General features: G+C 42.7%; 4 protein-coding genes across 11 annotated transcripts in view; 2 read left to right on the top strand and 2 right to left on the bottom strand.

The window, feature by feature from the left end:
• Positions 1 to 2,015: 2,015 nt before the first annotated feature.
• LOC133391572 (uncharacterized) lies at positions 2,016 to 6,841 on the bottom strand. The gene is made up of 2 exons (XM_061646624.1): positions 5,528 to 6,841; positions 2,016 to 5,453 (listed from the first exon to the last, which is right to left on the bottom strand). The coding sequence occupies exons 1-2, from the start codon at positions 6,692 to 6,694 to the stop codon at positions 5,448 to 5,450; spliced, it is 1,173 nt and encodes a 390-aa protein (XP_061502608.1). The 5' UTR covers positions 6,695 to 6,841; the 3' UTR covers positions 2,016 to 5,447.
• A 2,597-nt stretch (positions 6,842 to 9,438) lies between these two features.
• LOC1274119 (DNA replication licensing factor Mcm2) lies at positions 9,439 to 12,571 on the top strand. The gene is made up of 2 exons (XM_313198.6): positions 9,439 to 9,614; positions 9,706 to 12,571. Exons 1-2 carry the CDS (start codon positions 9,609 to 9,611, stop codon positions 12,400 to 12,402), a joined length of 2,703 nt encoding a protein of 900 aa, XP_313198.6. The 5' UTR covers positions 9,439 to 9,608; the 3' UTR covers positions 12,403 to 12,571.
• Positions 12,412 to 14,073, bottom strand: LOC4576827 (zinc finger CCHC domain-containing protein 10). The gene is made up of 3 exons (XM_001230897.3): positions 13,683 to 14,073; positions 13,432 to 13,593; positions 12,412 to 13,335 (listed from the first exon to the last, which is right to left on the bottom strand). The coding sequence occupies exons 1-3, from the start codon at positions 13,718 to 13,720 to the stop codon at positions 12,777 to 12,779; spliced, it is 759 nt and encodes a 252-aa protein (XP_001230898.2). The 5' UTR covers positions 13,721 to 14,073; the 3' UTR covers positions 12,412 to 12,776.
• Positions 14,074 to 14,101: 28 nt separating this feature from the next.
• LOC1274117 (synapse-associated protein of 47 kDa) overlaps positions 14,102 to 19,165 on the top strand; it is a 32,795-nt gene continuing 27,731 nt past the window's right edge. For 3 of the 8 annotated variants that reach the window (XM_061650222.1, XM_061650217.1, XM_061650216.1), the window contains exon 1: positions 14,150 to 14,430. In XM_061650222.1, coding sequence (XP_061506206.1) covers position 14,430 — 1 coding nt within the window. In that variant the 5' untranslated portion in view covers positions 14,150 to 14,429. Of the gene's footprint in view, positions 14,431 to 19,165 lie in introns of all 8 variants that reach the window. The other 5 variants (XM_061650221.1, XM_061650223.1, XM_061650219.1 and 2 more) reach the window with 4 other exon arrangements.

Here is a 19,165-nt window from a genome sequence, read left to right as displayed (position 1 = left end):
ACCTATTCTCTCCACACATTTTTCCCATCCCTCAATCCTCCTTTCCTAGTTTTAACTAAAAATTGTAAAGCCCAGTGAGGCAAACAATTAAGAAATCAATAAATAATAATAAACAGCAAATACCAAACCCACATTTGTAACAGACAATAAAATCAAAGGATAGCTTAAGTAAACCGAGACTACCCGGTATAAGGTAACTGCAAGCCACAAATGGCTTGCAAAGAAGAATGTTAGATTTTAAGTATAGAATTTATCAACCGATTCAAAGAGGTGAATAAGGCAAATCGGCTCAAAGTCTCTATTAAAAAAATAGCAAATGACCGCCTATAGTGATCATGTTCTCCTGTGTGAAACAAAGGCTGGTATTATTGAATCCGTTTGTAGCGGCGACGTACGTCCCGACACTCATTTTCCTAACGTACTAGATCGTTACTACAGTTATTCACCGCGGCGTTGCCATCCCTAGAATTTCATGTGAGCGCCGTACGTTCCCGCTACGAACGGGTTCAATAATACCAGCCAAAGTGTAAAAAATTCAATGTGTTTGTTAGTTTTAAAGTACAAAAGTTTTAAAGTTGTAAATGTAATAATAAAAGTCAACCTTCTGCGAAACACAAAAACGAGCACTACCCAACAGCTAGTTATACTATTTTCCTATGCATAGCTGAAACAAATTGATCACAGATAAAAAAGCAGCTGAAAAGGGCTATAAATTTGGCGTGGATTACAGGGTTTACCAGCATAATAAACAACTGTCCACTTGTTTATAACAATATTCGTTTTGAATTGACACCGCTGTCTACCACTTGCTCACACGTCAGATGGTGTAAGCTACTCTGTCCATTTCAATAACACAATTTTCGCCTTCGATAAGCAACTGTCAGATTCGGCACAGTTTGTTTTGTTTTGACAAATTTTTCAAAAACAAAACATTTTCAAACACGTTTCTTTTATTCAAGAAATATGCAGTATAAACCATACATTTCAATAAATCAAAACATTAATATTGTTAATTATACAACAACCACAAGAAACCGTGCCGAATCCAACCGTTGTGCAATCGAAGGCGAAAATTGTGTTATTGAATTGGACAGAGTAGCTTACACCATCTGACATGTGAGCAAGTGGTAGACAGCGGTGTCTATTCAAAACGACTATTGTTATAAACAAGTGGACAGTTGTTTATTGGACTGGTAAACGCTGTATCATTGGGAAAATGAAGACTCAAGAGTGTGCTTATCTTAAACCAGGGGTCTCCAAACCACGGCCCGCGGGTCGCATGCAGCCCTCAAGAGCTTATAATGCGGCCCACGAGGACTTTGCCAGAGTTAAAATAAATACAGTCTTTCCCCGAGTTACGCGAATAATGCGTTCCGGAGACATTCGCGTAACTCGGATTTTCGCGTAAGTCGAATATCACGTTTTACAGTAAAAATATACTTTCTTTATCATGATTTTTGATTGAATTTAGTTCATTTATGTAATTTATCACTTATTTGATTCAATTGGTGTGGAGAATTCAGTTATTACTGACTTTTTAGTGAATTAAAATTTTGAAATATTGCTAATTATTTTTCATTTGACAATTGATGGAGAAAATTGTACTGATTTGACATCTTAACTGTCAAAAATAAAAAATTCGCGTAACTCGAATTCGCGTAACTCGAGTGTCGCGTAACTCGGGGAAAGACTGTATTACGTTGTTTTGACTTTTTCAAATAAAATTGTATTTTTTACTTTTCTTAGACAAAAATCTTTAGTATCTTAGACAAGCTTTAGTAACACAAAGCTGTACAAGTATCGTTAGTATTTTGTTATAAAAACGAGATTTAAACGTTCACTCACCAGTTAAAGGTAGCGTCATGTGGCCTTATTTTTGAACCAATGCGGCCCGCGAGCTGAAAAGTTTGAAGGCCCCTGTATTAAACTATAACCTATTATTTCCCTTACCTTCTAAACTACCTGTAATCTTTCTTAATTTCGGAAGAATTAACTGAAGGCTGAAGAATTGCGAGTTTTCTGTTTTAGCGCTCAATCACGAATGACATCTCTATTTGACAGTATTGCCTGAGATACTTAAACCTAGGTGTGATCGCACAAACAAGATGTACATATAGAAAAGGTGTATGTGTAAGGATGTCAAGGTGTATGTGTGAGGTATATACAAATTCGAATTTCTAATTTCTACAGCTCGGCCATCCTGACGAGAAATTGACCTCAATTTTTCCTGCATATGTATAGCCCTACCCTTAATCTTAAGTGTAGCTTTATGAACATATTCCGATCAAGCTCCCCCCAGAGGCACTATCCATCTTCTCAACTTGTCCGACTCCAACACTCCATCATATGGTATTTGCGTCATTTGTATTCCATCGATATCACGTATAACATATCTGTCATTAGGTAAACGTTTGTGGATAACGTATGGACCTTTATATCTGGCAATGAGTTTTTTGTTTGAATTTGGTGTGTTATCTACATTTTTAATTACAACAAACTCTCCTTCATTGAATACGGGAGCAGGGCGATGGTGTTTAGCATGTTGTTTCTCATTATTTTGTTGTGATTTTAAAATATTGAATGATGCTTCTGCACGTATAATTTCTAAATCTGAAAATGCTTTGTTTTTGTCTTCTAAATATTCGGTCAATATATCTACTGAAGGGCCTCGTTGGTTAACACCAAACAATAGCATAGAAGGGGAAAAACGAGTGGACGAATGAATGGTATTATTAAGAGCGTATTCTGTAGATAGCAAATGGGTCACCCAATCTACATGGTCGGTCTGATTTGATAATTTGCTCAATATGGGACGAATAATGCGATTGACCCTTTCCACTTGACCATTAGCTTGTGGTGATCCTGTGGCATTCAACACATGGCTAATTCCGCGAGAAGAAAGGAAATTGGAAAATGCGGCTGAAGTAAAGCATGTACCTCGATCGCTAATTATTCTTTTAGGTCGACTGTAGTAAGAGAAATATTGTTTTAGAGCATTGCACACCTCTTTTGTACTAGTGGAAGTTGTTGGATACAATTTAACGAATTTCGTAAATGCGTCTATTACTACCAATAAGTATTTTTTCTTTAAAGATGATGTAGGTAGCGGTCCAAAATGGTCAATGTGCAAGGTATCAAATGGGTAAGGTTCTTTTTGGATGCTATGAAGGTTCCGATTATTTACTCTAGATGGAGCAGAGTGAATAATGCACTTCAAGCAGTTATTTATAAAGTTTATTATCCGTGTTTTTCTGTTAGGAAACCAATAATTCTGATCTATTTGGTTGCAACATTTTTCGGCTCCCAAATGACCTATTTGTTCGTGTATTGATCGTATCAGATTATTAACCATTTCTGTTGGCACGTATAATTTTAGCCTATTAGAAGGTGATCGTTTGAATACAATACCGTCTTGTAATTGGTAACCTTCGACATCCGTCGTCTCTAACTCTTTTTTCAGAGTTTGGATAAGCGGATCCCTAGCCTGAGCTACACGTATTTGGAAGTCAATATCAACATCATCGAAGGCAGCCAAATGTTCCAGTCGGCTTAATGCGTCTACATGACTCATTGCTAATCCAGGGCGATGTTGAATAATGTAATTATAATTCTCCAGGAACAGTGACCAACGTGCTATCTTTGCGGACGAATTTCTATTTTTAAGCGTTTCTACCAGAGAATTACAATCAGTCACTATCTTTATTGGAATGCCGTGTACATAGGTATGGAAACGTTTGAGCGCATATATAACGGCCAATGTTTCAAGCTCGTAGCTGTGCAATTTAGCTTCATCAGCCGAAGTGGTTTTGGAAAAATACGAAATAGGGTGATATCTACCATCATCCTGTTTTTGCAAAAGCACAGAACCAAAAGCTATCGAACTTGCGTCACAGTGAAGTTCAGTTTCGCGTTTAGGGTCGTATATGGCAAGCACCGGAGCTACTATCAATTTATCTCGGAGTGTTTCAAATGCTTTTTTACACTCATCATCAAAAATAAATGGAACATTGTTTTTCAAAAGATTAGTAAGTGGTTTTGCAATACTAGAGAAATGTGGAACAAACCTCCGGAAAAACGAAAAAAGACCTAAACATTGTTGTACCTGTTTTGTGTTCTGAGGAACAGGATAGTTTTTGATAATTTTTACATGATTATCGCTAGGACATATACCTGAATGATTGGCCTTGTATCCTAAGTAATCCAATTCATCGTAAGCAAACTTACATTTATCAAGCCGTAGCTCCAACCCATTATTTCGTAGAGTATGCAAAACTTCACTAACTATTTCAAGATGTTCTTTAAAGTCTTGAGAAGCTATGAGAATGTCGTCAATGTATACAACCAGCTTTTCATTCTCGATGAATTTCCGCAAAATTGTATTAATGAAACGCTGAAATTCAGCTGGCGCGTTTTTTAATCCGAAGGGCATACGCGTGTACTTGTACTGGCCGTCTGGAGTAACAAACGCTGTGAATTTAATTGAATCCTCGTCCATTGCCACTTGATGAAAACCACTCTTTAGGTCTAGTAACGTAAAGAATTTTTTATTGCCCAAGTGTTCTAGGCACGTCTCTATGAGTGGAAGCGGGTAGTTGTCGCGGATTGTTACTTTATTAAGAGGTCGGTAGTCGACACACTTACGAATTTCGCCATTTTTCTTCCTAACGAGTACCAGTGCGGAAGCATAAGGAGAGTTACTGGGTCTTATTATATTTTTCTCTAATAAATCCTTCACAATGACTTTTACTTTATTCCTTTCATCGAAAGAAAGTCGTCTAGGCTTTGTGAAAATAGGAGTATCATGAGTTAAGCTAATTCGCATTTTATGAGCAGATGGTATTATATGTTTATCCGGAAAATTAATGTAATTATTGGACACTATTGATCTTAAAGCAATGCCTTGTTCTTTAGAAAGATGTTCTCCAACATTTATAGTGCTAGCCTCATCGCTAATATTTATAGAACACATTTCAGAAAAAGTTGTGTCATATTGTTGTTTATGTTCAGATTTGTCTGATATCGAAATGAATTTTGAAGAAATATTGGGATCGGACAATTTCGAATCTTTGCATACCTCTGGTAAGGGAGCCTGGATCGAACTACGTAAAAGACCCAACGTTTGGAGCTTATGGTAAAAACCCGGTTTTTTTAAGTTCAGAATTTTATCTTTATTTAAATTCATCAGCATAAGTTTGCTGTAATGTTTACGGAATTGAGCGAGTGTGATGTTAAATTCTGATAACAAATCTCTCCCTACTATCATGGATAGGGACATGTAGCTTTTTGGTAAAATATAGAAATTGTGAATGAATGTTTGATTACGAAAACTAAGTTTTAGCTGTACTGTTCCAAGAGTTTGTAAATTCACATTTCCTATTCCTCGAAATCCACTTGGTTGGGGAGCGCTTAGTTTTGTAACCGGAACAATGGCTTCATTTATGAAGCTTTTAGAGCTACCGGAATCAAAAAGAGATGTTATAATTAACCCTGGGCTCCAAACATTGTTTCTCTTAAAAGCTACACTTACCTCCTGATAGGCCTCAAGTTGAACGAAGTTTCCATTTTCCCCAGAATCTAGATGCGCTGTTTCATTGTCGTTGCCCTGTACCGCAGCAACCGTTAGTTGACGTCTATCTGGGACAGGACAGTTGCGAATGACATGTGATGTGCTACCACATCGGAAACAGGAACCCGGAGCTCGGCGAGGTTGTGTGCATTGCGATGAATGATGTCCATGATTCGAGCAGTTATAACATCGAAGAGGTTCTGTCGTCGTTTGTCTTGGTGGAATCGGTCTCGGGGAAATGGTGTTGATGTGAGATGGGCTGCGGCGTTCTGGGTTTTTGCGCAACAGAAGATGGGATTCATATCGCTTAATGTTATCAATCAGGTCGTAAATATCGCGGTAATCCTTGGTCACAAGGCTATCATAGAGAGGGTCACGAGAAAGTCCTCTGATGACATAAGTTATGATAGCCTCCTCACTCACGTGGCCTGACATTCCCAGCGCATTTACTCGGTATACATAGCTTGTGTACGACTCAGAAATTTTCTTGTAGACCGATGCTAATTGGCTATGAATAACGGCTTCGTTACAGCGATCAGGAAAAGCCTTTTTAATTGTGTCAGCGAATTCGTCGAATGTCTTCAAAGTGTTACGGAAGCCATTGTACCATTCGCTTGCTGCTCCAGTCAACCGACTGCCTGCATATAAAAGCATCGTGCGATCCTGCCATCCATATAATTCGCTATTGTAGCGAATCGTATTGATCCACTTATTGATACCGAGGCCGTCAGAAAATTCCGGTATCAAATGTTTCAACTCCTCGGGATGAACCAATCGACCATCCGTAAACGTCTGCCGCTGTTCCATTTCCATAATTTTTGCTCGTAGCGCCATTAATTCCAATTGATGAGAAGTTGCGTCGAATGAAGCACCTTGCGTCGAAGATGTCGGAGCAGCTTTGTCTTTCATCAAGATGGCGGCTGCTGCAACGTGGTTTCCATTGTTCGTCACTTCGTCTTCATCTGCACACACTCTTTGAGGAATGAAATTCTGGGTTGATTGTTCCTCCATTTTGTTTTTCGGTACACTTTGCTCGTACAACATGCGTAGTTGTGGTAAAGTTGCTTTCGGAGGCACTTCGATGTTAGCAACTTCCAAAGCACAAAGAAGTTCCTCTTTTGTAAGCATTTTTCGGCACAAACGGTTTATCCCACTTCTGAATTGTAATCTTTCTTAATTTCGGAAGAATTAACTGAAGGCTGAAGAATTGCGTGTTTTCTGTTTTAGCGCTCAATCACGAATGACATCTCTATTTGACAGTATTGCCTGAGATACTTCCCTACCCGCAAATTTCTGTTAAATGCCTTCTAATCGCCTTGTAATCGCCGGCGAATTGAAGGCGATCAGCAGTGCATTTAGCAGTAATTAAATGCCTTTGAAATATGTCAATGAAAAATTTCGCTTTTAATTTCAAATTTGAAATGGCAAACTGTCAAAAGAAAACCTTACAAGCGTCCTCAGCACTACACTGTTGTAGTGTTCCCAGATATGAACGTGAGATTCGATAGCACGATTTACGTGTTATGTTCTCTTGCGTTAAGCTCTGAGCTATTTCACTTTATTAAATATGGTCTGCATTATTCGATTGTTAAAGACCAACCCGTTGAAAGGTATCAATATATCAAACTCATTTCGATAACTCTAATAAAAGGAGAAATGAGATACATATTTCTTCTATCCTGATAATGAAGGGAAATTGTAATTATTATGTTTTTTAAAAAGGTATTATTTTCATTTTGCTTCACATAATTTTTTTTTTGTATTAATTATAGCATGAAAATGTTAATTAAATAAGAAATAAACAAAGAAAAAAAATCATAAAAATCAGGATTTGAACACACGCTTTCTCAGTTCGGAACCAAAAGCGTTGTCACTGCTCTATTTGGCAGTTACGTTGGTGAGGGTGCCAAACCAGTATATAAACAAGCTAAGATGGCGGCAAGCTATCTGTTTTCGTTGAATCAAAAAGTTGAAAGATTTCGAAGAGAACCCGTTACAGCCGTGAAAGTTTCGGTTGAAATCTTTATTCGCCTTCTAAGGCGACTAAGGCCTTAAATGCCTTCTGAATGCCTTCAAAGCCGTTTAATGCTGGTAGGGTTAAACCTAGGTGTGATCGCACAAACAAGATGTACATATAGAAAAGGTGTATGTGTAAGGATGTCAAGGTGTATGTGTGAGGTATATACAAATTCGAATTTCTAATTTCTACATACCTCTTAACTTTATTTCACTTCCTATCAAAAACGATTTCAAATAGAAAAATGTAAAAACTTATGAGTTGATTAAACTAAAAAAAGGCAATTTTCATTAAATTTAATTTATATTTTCTCATTGCTGATTATTTTAATCAACGGTAATGTGTTAAATCTAAACATATTTTAATCTACGCAATTAATTTTAGAAACTGATAAATCAAAATGTTGCTCTGCAAGGTATGTATAGAAAATTTAAAACAAACACCTTTTTGCTGTACCTTGTCAATTATAACATTTTCGAATCAAATTTCGAACATCATCCACCCAAGCAACAAAATCTTATGTGACCGTTCTAGGCGTTTTTTTTTTCTTTTTTTTTGCAGCCTGTCATGCATTTTGTATTTTAGGAGTTTACCATTTATATAGATTTACGACCATTTATATAGATTTTTGCTCGGAAAGTTAGAAGGCTATATAGGTCATGAAACTTGCCGAAACACATTGCAAGAAAAGGATAGCAATATAATAATTAGTTTTAATACGCCATCTATTGATCAAACCAATGAAGCTGTGGAACTTTCATTTTTTTCTATGGTTATTTAATTTTCCAGTCGTTTAAGCTTAATCTGTGGCGCTTGGGAGTGCTGGTAGTTTCCATTGGAGTTTAGTATTTAAACAATTGTATCGCCGTTCTAGTTCTAGCGATGCATAACTTCAATGCGAAACCATACAACAGTACAGAGGAAATGAGAAAGCTCTCCTCCAAGCGATGAAGTTCAACTGGTTGGGGTATCCCACCAACAGAGAGCGCCACCAGCTTTTTTGCTATTTTTAGAATGCATGAGTCGTTTGCCGTCTGCTAAACTAAGTCTTTCTATATTCCGTTTAGGTAGAGAACTTGAGTCGTTTAGAAGCCGTTTAGTGGTCGTTTAGTGGATTTGTGGCACTTGGGCTGTAACAAGTGAGATTTGAGTAATGGTCGTTGGTGTTGATACCCACGTATCTGACCACACGACCATTCATATAGATTTTTGCTCAGAAAGTTATAAGGCTATATAGGTCATGATAAGATGAAACTTGTCGAAACACATTGCAAGAAAAGGATAGCAATATAATGATGAGTTGTAATACGCCATCTATTAATCGCTATCTATCTATTTGTGGAGCTTTCATTTTTTTTCTATGGATATTCAATTTTCCAGTCGTTTAAGCTTAATCTGTGGCGCTTGGGATCATGCCTCCTCTTTCCTCCTCGAACACGGCCAAGGAGGTTTCGTCAGATTTGGACAGTGTCGAAGATTATGTTCATATAACAAAATTTCCTATTGATGAAAATAAATGATATTTCACCCATGCAGATATTGGAGTAACGCCAAATTCTATTTGTTTCGATGTCATCCATGAGATTTATAAAATACATTATTTAAAAAAAATCCATCAAATTCAATTTAAAACACCAGTTTACCACATCTAGCGGAAGCAAATGTAATTTCAAATAATTCTTCTATTTAAGCTGATTCTTCAAAACGCAATAACCGCGCTACTCTAGTTGCAGATGTACATTTTTTCTTCCGTGTAATATACCCTTAAATTACCTGTACATAGTGGGACATTTTCCGGTATTTATCGTCAACCGTTGGGATATTTTGAGCTCGTTTGCCAGTTGGGTCTTATTCCAGATGTCAGCCGCTACGACGCATGTCAAAATTGCGCGCGCATTCGTTTTGTTGCTTGGCGTTAACAGATTGTGTAGAGCTGTTTCTGTTGTGCTGTTTGTTATTTTCCACGTTATAGCGTTATTTTTTTACCATTTCTAGCAGTTTATTGGTTTGTTAACACTTCTAAAGATGTCGGTAAGTAGCTGTGATTCAAGATCGTAAGCCATTTTAGACGGTTAATGTCAATATACTGATGGTTCTAATGTGCGCATGTACACACTTGCAGGACACACCAAGCTCCCCAGCACCAAACGTACCGTCGGATATGGATCGACGAAACTTCCGGTCCGGGGCCACTTCTCCGGTCGGTGATTTCGAGCCGTTTGAAGATGAGGCGGAAATTCTTGGCGACACTACCGTCCGTGACGAGATTTACGATGAGGAAGAGGCGGACGGGGAAGAGCTGTTTGGGGATAATATGGAGGCAGATTATCGCCCTGCGCCCCATCTCGACCGGTACGACATGGACGATTTGGATACGGAAGAGTACAGCGACATCTCGCAGGCGGATCGCGCAGCGGCCGAAGCAGAGATGCGCCGGCGAGACCGTGATGCCGGAGTGCACCGTGATCATCGCGATCTTTTCTACGACAAGAGCGACGACGAAGACGATATCCCGCGGGCCAAAAGGCGTGCCGCTGAAAAGGCTGCCGAAATCGGAGCCGAAACGGAAACCGACACCGAGATGGTAGAATCGATTGAAAACCTCGAGGACACAAAGGGCCACAGCATCAAGGAGTGGGTGTCAATGTTGGGCCCACGGACAGAGATTTCGAACCGCTTCAACAGCTTCTTGCGCACCTTCGTCGACGATAAGGGCCATTATGTGTACCGGGAGCGCATTCGACGCATGTGTGAGCAGAACAATTCGAGCTTTGTAGTGTCGTTTTCAGACCTGGCGCACAATCAGCATGTGCTGGCGTACTTCCTGCCCGAGGCGCCCTTCCAAATGCTCGATATCTTGGACAAGGTGGCCAAGGAGATGGTGCTGAGCCTGTACCCGACGTACGAGCGTGTTACGAACGAGATTCATGTGCGCATTTCCGATCTTCCGCTAGTGGAGGAGCTGCGCACCTTCCGTAAGCTTCATTTGAACCAGCTTGTGCGCACACTGGGCGTTGTCACGGCAACGACGGGTGTGCTGCCGCAGCTCTCCGTCATCAAGTACGACTGCGTCAAGTGTGGCTACGTGCTGGGACCGTTCGTGCAGAGCCAGAACACGGAAGTTAAGCCCGGCTCCTGTCCCGAGTGTCAAAGTGTTGGTCCGTTCTCGATCAACATGGAGCAGACGCTGTACCGGAATTATCAGAAGATCACGCTCCAGGAGTCTCCGGGAAGAATTCCGGCCGGACGTATACCCCGCAGCAAGGATTGCGTGCTGCTGGCCGATCTGTGCGATCAGTGCAAACCGGGTGATGAAATCGAGGTGACGGGCATTTACACCAACAACTACGACGGATCGCTCAACACGGAGCAGGGCTTTCCGGTGTTTGCAACGGTGCTGATCGCGAACCATCTGGTGGTGAAGGACAGTAAGCAGGTGGTGGCCTCATTGACCGACGAGGACATTTCGACAATCCAGCGTCTGAGCCGCGATCCGCGCATCAGCGATCGCATCACGCAGAGCATGGCACCGTCGATCTACGGTCACGAGTACATCAAGCGAGGGCTAGCGCTGTGTCTGTTCGGGGGCGAATCGAAGAACCCGGGCAACAAGCACAAAATCCGCGGCGATATCAACATTCTGCTGTGCGGTGATCCGGGAACGGCCAAGTCCCAGTTCTTGAAGTACACGGAAAAGATTGCACCGCGGGCAGTGTTTACCACGGGCCAGGGTGCTTCGGCGGTCGGTTTGACGGCGTACGTACGGCGCAACCCAACGACGCGCGAGTGGACCCTCGAGGCGGGCGCCCTGGTGCTGGCGGATATGGGCGTTTGTCTGATCGACGAGTTTGACAAGATGAACGATCAGGACCGTACCTCGATCCACGAGGCGATGGAGCAGCAGTCGATTTCGGTTTCGAAGGCGGGCATTGTTACGTCGCTGCAGGCCCGCTGTGCGGTGATTGCTGCGGCCAACCCGATCGGCGGACGGTACGACCCGAGCATGACGTTCTCGGAGAACGTGAACCTTTCCGAGCCGATCTTGTCGCGTTTCGACATCTTGTGCGTGGTGAAGGACGAGTTCGATCCGATGCAGGATAAGCATTTGGCCGAGTTCGTGGTTGCTTCGCACATCAAGCATCATCCCTCGAAGGAGGCCGAAGAGCCCGACACACAACCGGAGGACACGATGCAGATCCCACAGGACCTGCTGAAGAAATACATCGTGTACGCGAAGGAGAACGTCCATCCGAAGCTGTCGAACATGGACCAGGACAAGATTGCTAACATGTACTCGCAGCTGCGCCAGGAGTCGCTCTCGACCGGATCACTGCCGATCACGGTGCGCCACATCGAGAGTGTCATTCGTATGTCGGAAGCCCACGCCCGGATGCATCTGCGCGACACGGTGCAGGACGTGGACGTGAACATGGCCATCCGCATGATGCTGGAAAGCTTTATCGAGGCGCAAAAGTTCAGCGTAATGAAGAAGATGCGCGCCACCTTCCAGAAGTACCTGTCGTTCCAGCGCGATCATTCGGAGCTGCTGTTCTTCATTCTTCGCCAGCTCACGCTCGACCAGCTGGCGTACCAGCGCTGCAAGGAGGCCGGACGGCGGGGTAAGCAGGCGGAGGGTGAGCGGCCCCGAACCACCGTGGTCGAGGTGATGGAGCGGGATCTGTCCGAGCGGGCGAAGGCGATCGACATTTTCAACCTGAAACCATTCCTCGAAAGCGAACTGTTCCGACAGAATGGGTTCACCTACGACGCCAAACGTAAGGTGATCGTCCAGGTGGTTCCGGAAGCAGCCGAGCCGTAGAGTTCATTCTTTCTGCGCAACTAGCTTTAAGTCGGCTAAAGTTTATTAACGTTTACACCATTATTTCTTTTACACATTTTCTCATTTTACGCTTTTGTACAATATGGTAAGGAATACTTTACGAATAATAAATGTGTGTTGTGTGTGACATCCTGACATTATAAGCTTACATAGAACAGATAGTTTCGTGTGTATGTCGGGGGGGATTACACGTAGATTCGGGGACTGCATACTTACCTTGCACCGTAAGGGTAGATGATGCTCAGCAATTTCATGGCATTTAGGGTAGAAATATCGTTAGCAAGAAGACGATCGCCCTTTTAGCCGTGCGGAATAGCAACGGTATGTGGACGTTCTCAACACGGAAACTTGCACTATTCGCCCTCCTTAGCTCGCCGTTTTCTCTTTCGTTTACGCTCGTTTTCCGAGGCAGAAGAGTCGTCGCTGGAGCTATCGCTACTGCTGCTACTGCTATCACTAGCACTGCTGCTAGCACTATCGTCCTTTGCAACCTTTTTCCCCTTTTTTGTGTCTTTTTTGCTTTCCTTCGTTTTTCTATCGCTTCCAGCCTTCTGGCTTCCGTTTGTGGCCTTTTTCCGCTTGGTTAGTCGTGTTTTTTTCTTCGCCACTCTGTCCTCCTCCGAGGAGGAAGCTTCATCATCACTGCTGCTGCTGCTGCCGCTAGAGCTGCTACTGCTGGAGGAACTATCGCTAGAGCTGCTGCCATCGTCGCTACTACTGCTACTACCTGAATCGCTGCTACTGGTGCTGCTATCACTACTGTCGCTGCTGCTACTGCTGCCGCTGCTATCGTCACTGCTGTCGGATGTATCGTCGGATGCTGCCTTTTTCTTAGTCTCCCCACCGGACGACGGTTTTGTGCTGTTTTTTATTGCATCCGATGATTCTTTAGTTCCCGTTGCGGCATCACCACTTCAAAGAAAAACATAAAATGCACAGGAAAATGAGTTTTATAAGAATTTAGCATCGATGCCGGCAGTGTATCTGGTAAAAAGTCTCGGGTCTTACTTTTTGGAGCCAATTTTGTTTAAATTCTTTTTCAACACCTGGGTACGGGATGAACGATGGAGATACTTTCGTTTGCCTTGGCATTCGTAGCTCCAGTGCCCAAATTCCAAACATTTCTGACACCGTATTCCTTTGGGGAATGCAGCCGCAAGTTTCGCTTCTCTAGAGTTGTAGAAAAAAGGAGACAAACACAATTTGTTATCGGCCGATCTGATCGCCAAAGAAAAAATGGTAATCATGTGAAAACTTACTTCTGTTTAAGAGCTAGCTTTTGTGCGCCGAGATGCATTTTGAACGATTCTGACTGTGCTCAATACGTTCGTTTTTTTGTTGTCTTGCCGGCAAGCACGGAATATCCTAAATTTTCATTTGGTAAACAACGTTTGCGCTTTTCCGATACACGACGACGAAGGCGACCATTCAGCTGTCACTTGAGACTGGGTACATACAAGGGGCACATGAGCATAAAACATCCAGCCAATACACGCGATTGAACGGAATTGTATTGAGGAAGATAGATAAAAAACATGCAGGAAATAGGATGACAATGGATAATTTTATTAAAGGTTTAATGAACAATTAAATCGAATTTTAGAAAACAAACACCACGTCACGTATGTCATTCCGCGTACACACTGTGACACGACAGTATAAACGCAGCCACCAAAACAGCTGTCATTGTTATCAAGAGCAGTACAAAAGTTGTTTTCATTGTGCGTTTCGAAACGTTCGTGAGCAGCAAGAAGAGTGGCTTTCCTGGTGTAGTTGGTGCAAAACAGCAAACTTTTCAGTGCGTAGTGCAAGTTGCAAGGTGCAGTAAAGTGTTTCCGTACAACCGTTTGTCTCACCAGCAACACGCAACCGTGTAAGCGCCTGACGCCAGCGACATATATATTGATTTCCTGAGCAGGAAATTCCGCTTCAACAGGGGGGTGTGATCGAGAGTGTTGGTGGGACTGAGCAAAATTGGCCAACTCAAATCAAACAAATCAACGAAAAGTATGAAATTCCAAACAATCCTTAGCGTAGGGTTTAGCTGTGTAACTGTAGCACCTAAGGCACGGATCAATAATTGCAAATATTTCTGTAGTATTAGCTTTACGCACAGCCAACGTCGCTGCAGCTAGTTGGTCAGTTAGTATGTACAGTTCCACCAGGATGGGCACGGTTGCTTCCTACCGTTATTGATTTTTCTTTCCTTCCATTTCCGAGCGACACGACCGAAAAAGAATTCGATGCTAGCTTTTCTAGCAGAGTGGGGTAGAAGGGTCGATAGCTAAAGGATAGACGCAAAAGCCCCATGGTGCAGTAAGTACGTGGTGATGTAGGATAGTCAACAGAGGTGTGATTAACACATCATTACCGTTCGTTCAAGCTCATTAGCTCATCATTGTATGAAACTTCAGTTCCCCAATCGGTTATCGATTGGCTTGAAATCAAATTAAACAATTTGCTAATAAGCCTTCGGTTGTGTTCATTCGCTCGATCGATCCTATCGCTGATAGAACATGTATTACATTTTCGATATACAGGAGATTCACACAATTTAATGTTATTCGAACAGCTGGCGACTGAAAACGGCTGGCCGTGAATGGTTCATCTGCGCCGAAAGCTTCCAGAAGAGTAATAATAGGATTATTTATGGATGTAGCCCACTAAACGCGCGTCACATGTACGACACAGCCAAGCTGTGGCCAATTGTGTACATACATTCTTCGTTCAGCCAATCATGCTCTCATGTGGTGGCGAATGAGTTTGAATTATTAACCAGCATTCCATTGGCATTAATGGTCTGAATGACCAGAACGCATCACTGCTACAAAATATTCGATTTCATTCATAAAAATACCGGCAAAGGTCGGAGATGTTTCAGCTCCGATGTAACTAAAGCATGTCATTGGGCTAATAATTCATTCCATTTCAAACTTTCTTCGCTGTGTCTGTTTCTTTCTTTCTTTCTTTCTTTCTGTCTTTCTTTCTTTCTTTTTTTCGTTTTCAGCGCGACACGCATCACAGTTCGATCGGTTCGGCCGTTCGTAGTACGCATGTCATGTGGCACGATTCATAGTGCTGAAGGGGCGAACACTCTGGGAGTATTTTGTGTTCTGTGAACACCACAGCTCCGCACCATAGCTCCAGTTGGCGTCCTTTCCGCAAGCAAACCGTCCCAAATGCCAGCGCAATGGTTCGTGGTTTCCGTAAAGCTTCCATGCCGTGAAGCAGTGTTCGTGAAGCTGTCCAGAGCTTTTCGTCCGCATGTGTGCATGCCCCAACGTGCATGTGACGCTTTTCATCGATGCGATTGGGGCAGCATCAACAGCGAATGCGCAATGCTGGTGGAAAGCACTTGAAAGCTCTCCAGCATAAATTACGTGCAAAAGGACGAAACAGGATATCGCACACACATACACACACGTCCGACGGCACAGCGGATGTGGGGTTTTGCTCTGCCTCGGCTTAGTTTATTCGTTGTTCGGCATCCTGTTGGAACAGACCTAACTCGATCGATTTAGCCAACTTGACTGCCAGTACCAGTGAACGGAAGCAGTTTTTTTAATCTCCTCAACTGTCGTTTCCGGATTTGATCGTAACGGTACGATATGCTTAGTTGTTCGATTATTTTATGTTGAAAAAATCGCAACCGTTCTTCCATACAACTACACTGTGGGTGGCAAGTTTACCATCGAACAGATCGAACAGGAAGAACGCATATGTTCCTCGCATGTGCGGTTGTGACACGACCAGTGTGTGTGTGTGTGTGGATCGAGTGGTTAAAAATCAATAGGTTTTATGTTCTTTAACACGTAAATAAACAATCCGAACACCAGGATAAAAAGTACTTAAAACACTATATTACAATAACGATGTACAACGCAATAAAACTTTACATACAAAAAACCTATACGCCCGCTAGTCCCTAATGCTCGCGCTCGCACCTCTTATCGCGGATGGCCTGCAGTGAAGTGTATGTCAACGGTCACCCCGAGGTCGTCGTCCCGACCTCGGTCCTCGGAAGGATCGCGATGGCTGCGCCCTTTAGCTGCACGTGGTTGTTGACAGCTCTAGCGTCTGAAAACCGTCGCACGTAGCGAGCGGCCCAGAGCACAATGTTGCGCAACTTTGATTCCGTCCACAACATCTCCCCCTGTTAATATAGCTGGTACTGGTCCAACCAACGTGAGGGTCTTATATTTCTAGAAGACCTACGTGGTACTTGTACCAGCTGTTCTTCTTCCTTGTGGTCATCTAGTTCATCTGTTGGAGACTCTTCAGGTGATGTAGGTGAACAGGAAGTGTAGACTGAACCCGAATTGGACGATGACGATGGCGAGGACGCAGACGATGTGATAGCAGACTCAGGCGGTATTGTAGACGATGGTGGAGTCGACGATGACGATGGTGACAAACAACTCGGTGATGGAAGACACGTTGTTGGAGCCAATGATAACGATAACGGTGGCGCCTGAACAGGTGATGGAGTGCACTGATCGTCAAGCAACGGTGGTGGCTCGTGCATTACATTCCATGAATCCAGAAATACATCCAGAGCTAAGGGTTTCGAAGAGCGGCTCTGCTGATGCTGCTGATTTCCGTTACGCCTACGCATTTGATTTACATGCCTTCGAAGTGTACGTTGATCACCGGTTACAACTTCATACATAACGTTGCCACATCTTCCGGTTATGACTGCTGGCTCCCATTTCCAAATGTTTCTGCTGTATGTCTTGACGTACACTAAATCTCCGCAGGACAACTCTCTCACCTTCTCAGGTACACTGTGTTTAAATGGATTTAAGGTAGGACGAAGCAGATCCAAAGTTGTTCGCATTTTACGACCTAACATGAGCTCAGCTGGTGATTTCTTTTCTTCTGTGGACGGATTTGGAGTCGATCGATAGGTTTGTAAAAATATGTCCAATGCCTCCGGAAGTGATGTATCTTCTGCACTAATCTTTTTCATCGATCTCTTGAACGTGTCTACAAACCTCTCAGCCTGGCCATTTGACTGAGGATGAAATGGTGCTGTTCTCAGATGTTCTATGCCATTGTGAGCGCAAAAATCAGCAAAAATCTCGCTAGTAAACTGCGTGCCATTGTCACTTACAAGCGTGACTGGATTTCCAAAACGTGAAAATATTCCTCGTAGAATTGCTATAGTCGCCGATGCCGTATTGCTTGATGTTTTTACAATCTCTGGCCATTTTGAGTATGCATCCACGACAATTAAAAAATAGTCCCCTTCCAGAGGGCCAGCGTAATCGATATGCACACGCTGCCATGGTGATGAAGGTTTAGGCCAAGGAATAGGAGTTGAATGAGCAGGTGACTTTGAAACAGCTTGACACCTCTCACAAGAGGCTACGCATTCGCTTATGTCTTTACTGCATAGACTTGTTCGGTGTTCTCTCTTTCGATCATTGCGCTGTCGTGTCTTAAGTTGATAATGCGTTGACATTCGGTTGTAATATGCTCCAGGGTGGTTTCAGGACGTTCCTCGATCCGCACTAACAGTCTTTGACGAATTTCCACATCCTTATCATCTTTCAACCCGCAAACAAATACAAGGCATTTAAGCTGTTCCTCCGTCAACTTGCCTAACTCAAAGTTGACTACACCCCGGTTGACGCGACATGCGTACGCTAGATAATCTTCCGTCTTCCCCTTCACCGTATTTAAGCATTTGAACCGTCGATGTAACAGGGACTCCTTAGTTCCGAACAAATCTGTCAGCTTTGCGACCGTCTCTGGTAATGAAAAATCTCGTGAGAACTTTGGCAAGATAAAATTTACATACCGGTCATGTTCAAGAGTTCCTAGCTTGCGCATGAGAAGGCGCACTTTTGCTTCGTCGCTCAACCGGGCAGCATCTCTTTCGAACAGGTCCTCATAGCGGTTGTACCATGCGGCAAATGTCGTTCCAGCCTCAGCATCGTATTTAAATTCTTTAATGTGGCTGCACAACGAATCCAAGATTTGTTCCGGTGTTGTGGATGAACTTTGGCCTGACCCTTGCTGCTGCATTAACTGCGCCAAAATGTTCTGCTGCTGCGCCATTTGTTGCTGCATTAATTTCAAGATCTGCATCATCGACGAACTATCCATCGACACCGATGGCGGCGTTTGTAATGGAGGTTGCTGCACTGATGGTTCTCCAGAACCATTTTGTAGCTGGTGCGTCGGTTGCACATTAAAACCCGCACTAGAGCGCCTTTCTTCATCACCACTGGTATTCATTTTATAAATTATTTGCAGAGAGAGAAAAAAAAATTGTCCTCGACAGGAAAAAAAATAAAACCGAACTGTACACGAACTTTTCAATCAAGCTACTGAGCTTAGCTATCCTACTACACACGTTCTGATGATCCTTTTTATATACTTTTTTTTTCTTTTACACTCACTGAATAGGTTTTTTTTTTTTAATTATTAAACAATTTCACTGCACTGCGCGTTTTTTTCAGTTAGAGAAGGAGCAGTTTTTTTTCTTTTTTTTTACAACGCAGGTTCTACACACTGATGAGGAAAATACTTCTCGTCGCCACTTTTAAGTTCTTTAACACGTAAATAAACAATCCGAACACCAGGATAAAAAGTACTTAAAACACTATATTACAATAACGATGTACAACGCAATAAAACTTTACATACAAAAAACCTATACGCCCGCTAGTCCCTAATGCTCGCGCTCGCACCTCTTATCGCGGATGGCCTGCAGTGAAGTGTATGTCAACGGTCA

This window comes from Anopheles gambiae, chromosome 2, assembly GCF_943734735.2.
Source record: "Anopheles gambiae chromosome 2, idAnoGambNW_F1_1, whole genome shotgun sequence".
Lineage (NCBI taxonomy): Eukaryota > Metazoa > Arthropoda > Insecta > Diptera > Culicidae > Anopheles > Anopheles gambiae.
Note: the sequence above shows the minus strand (reverse complement) of the source record. Positions and strands in the feature narration are given on the sequence as shown.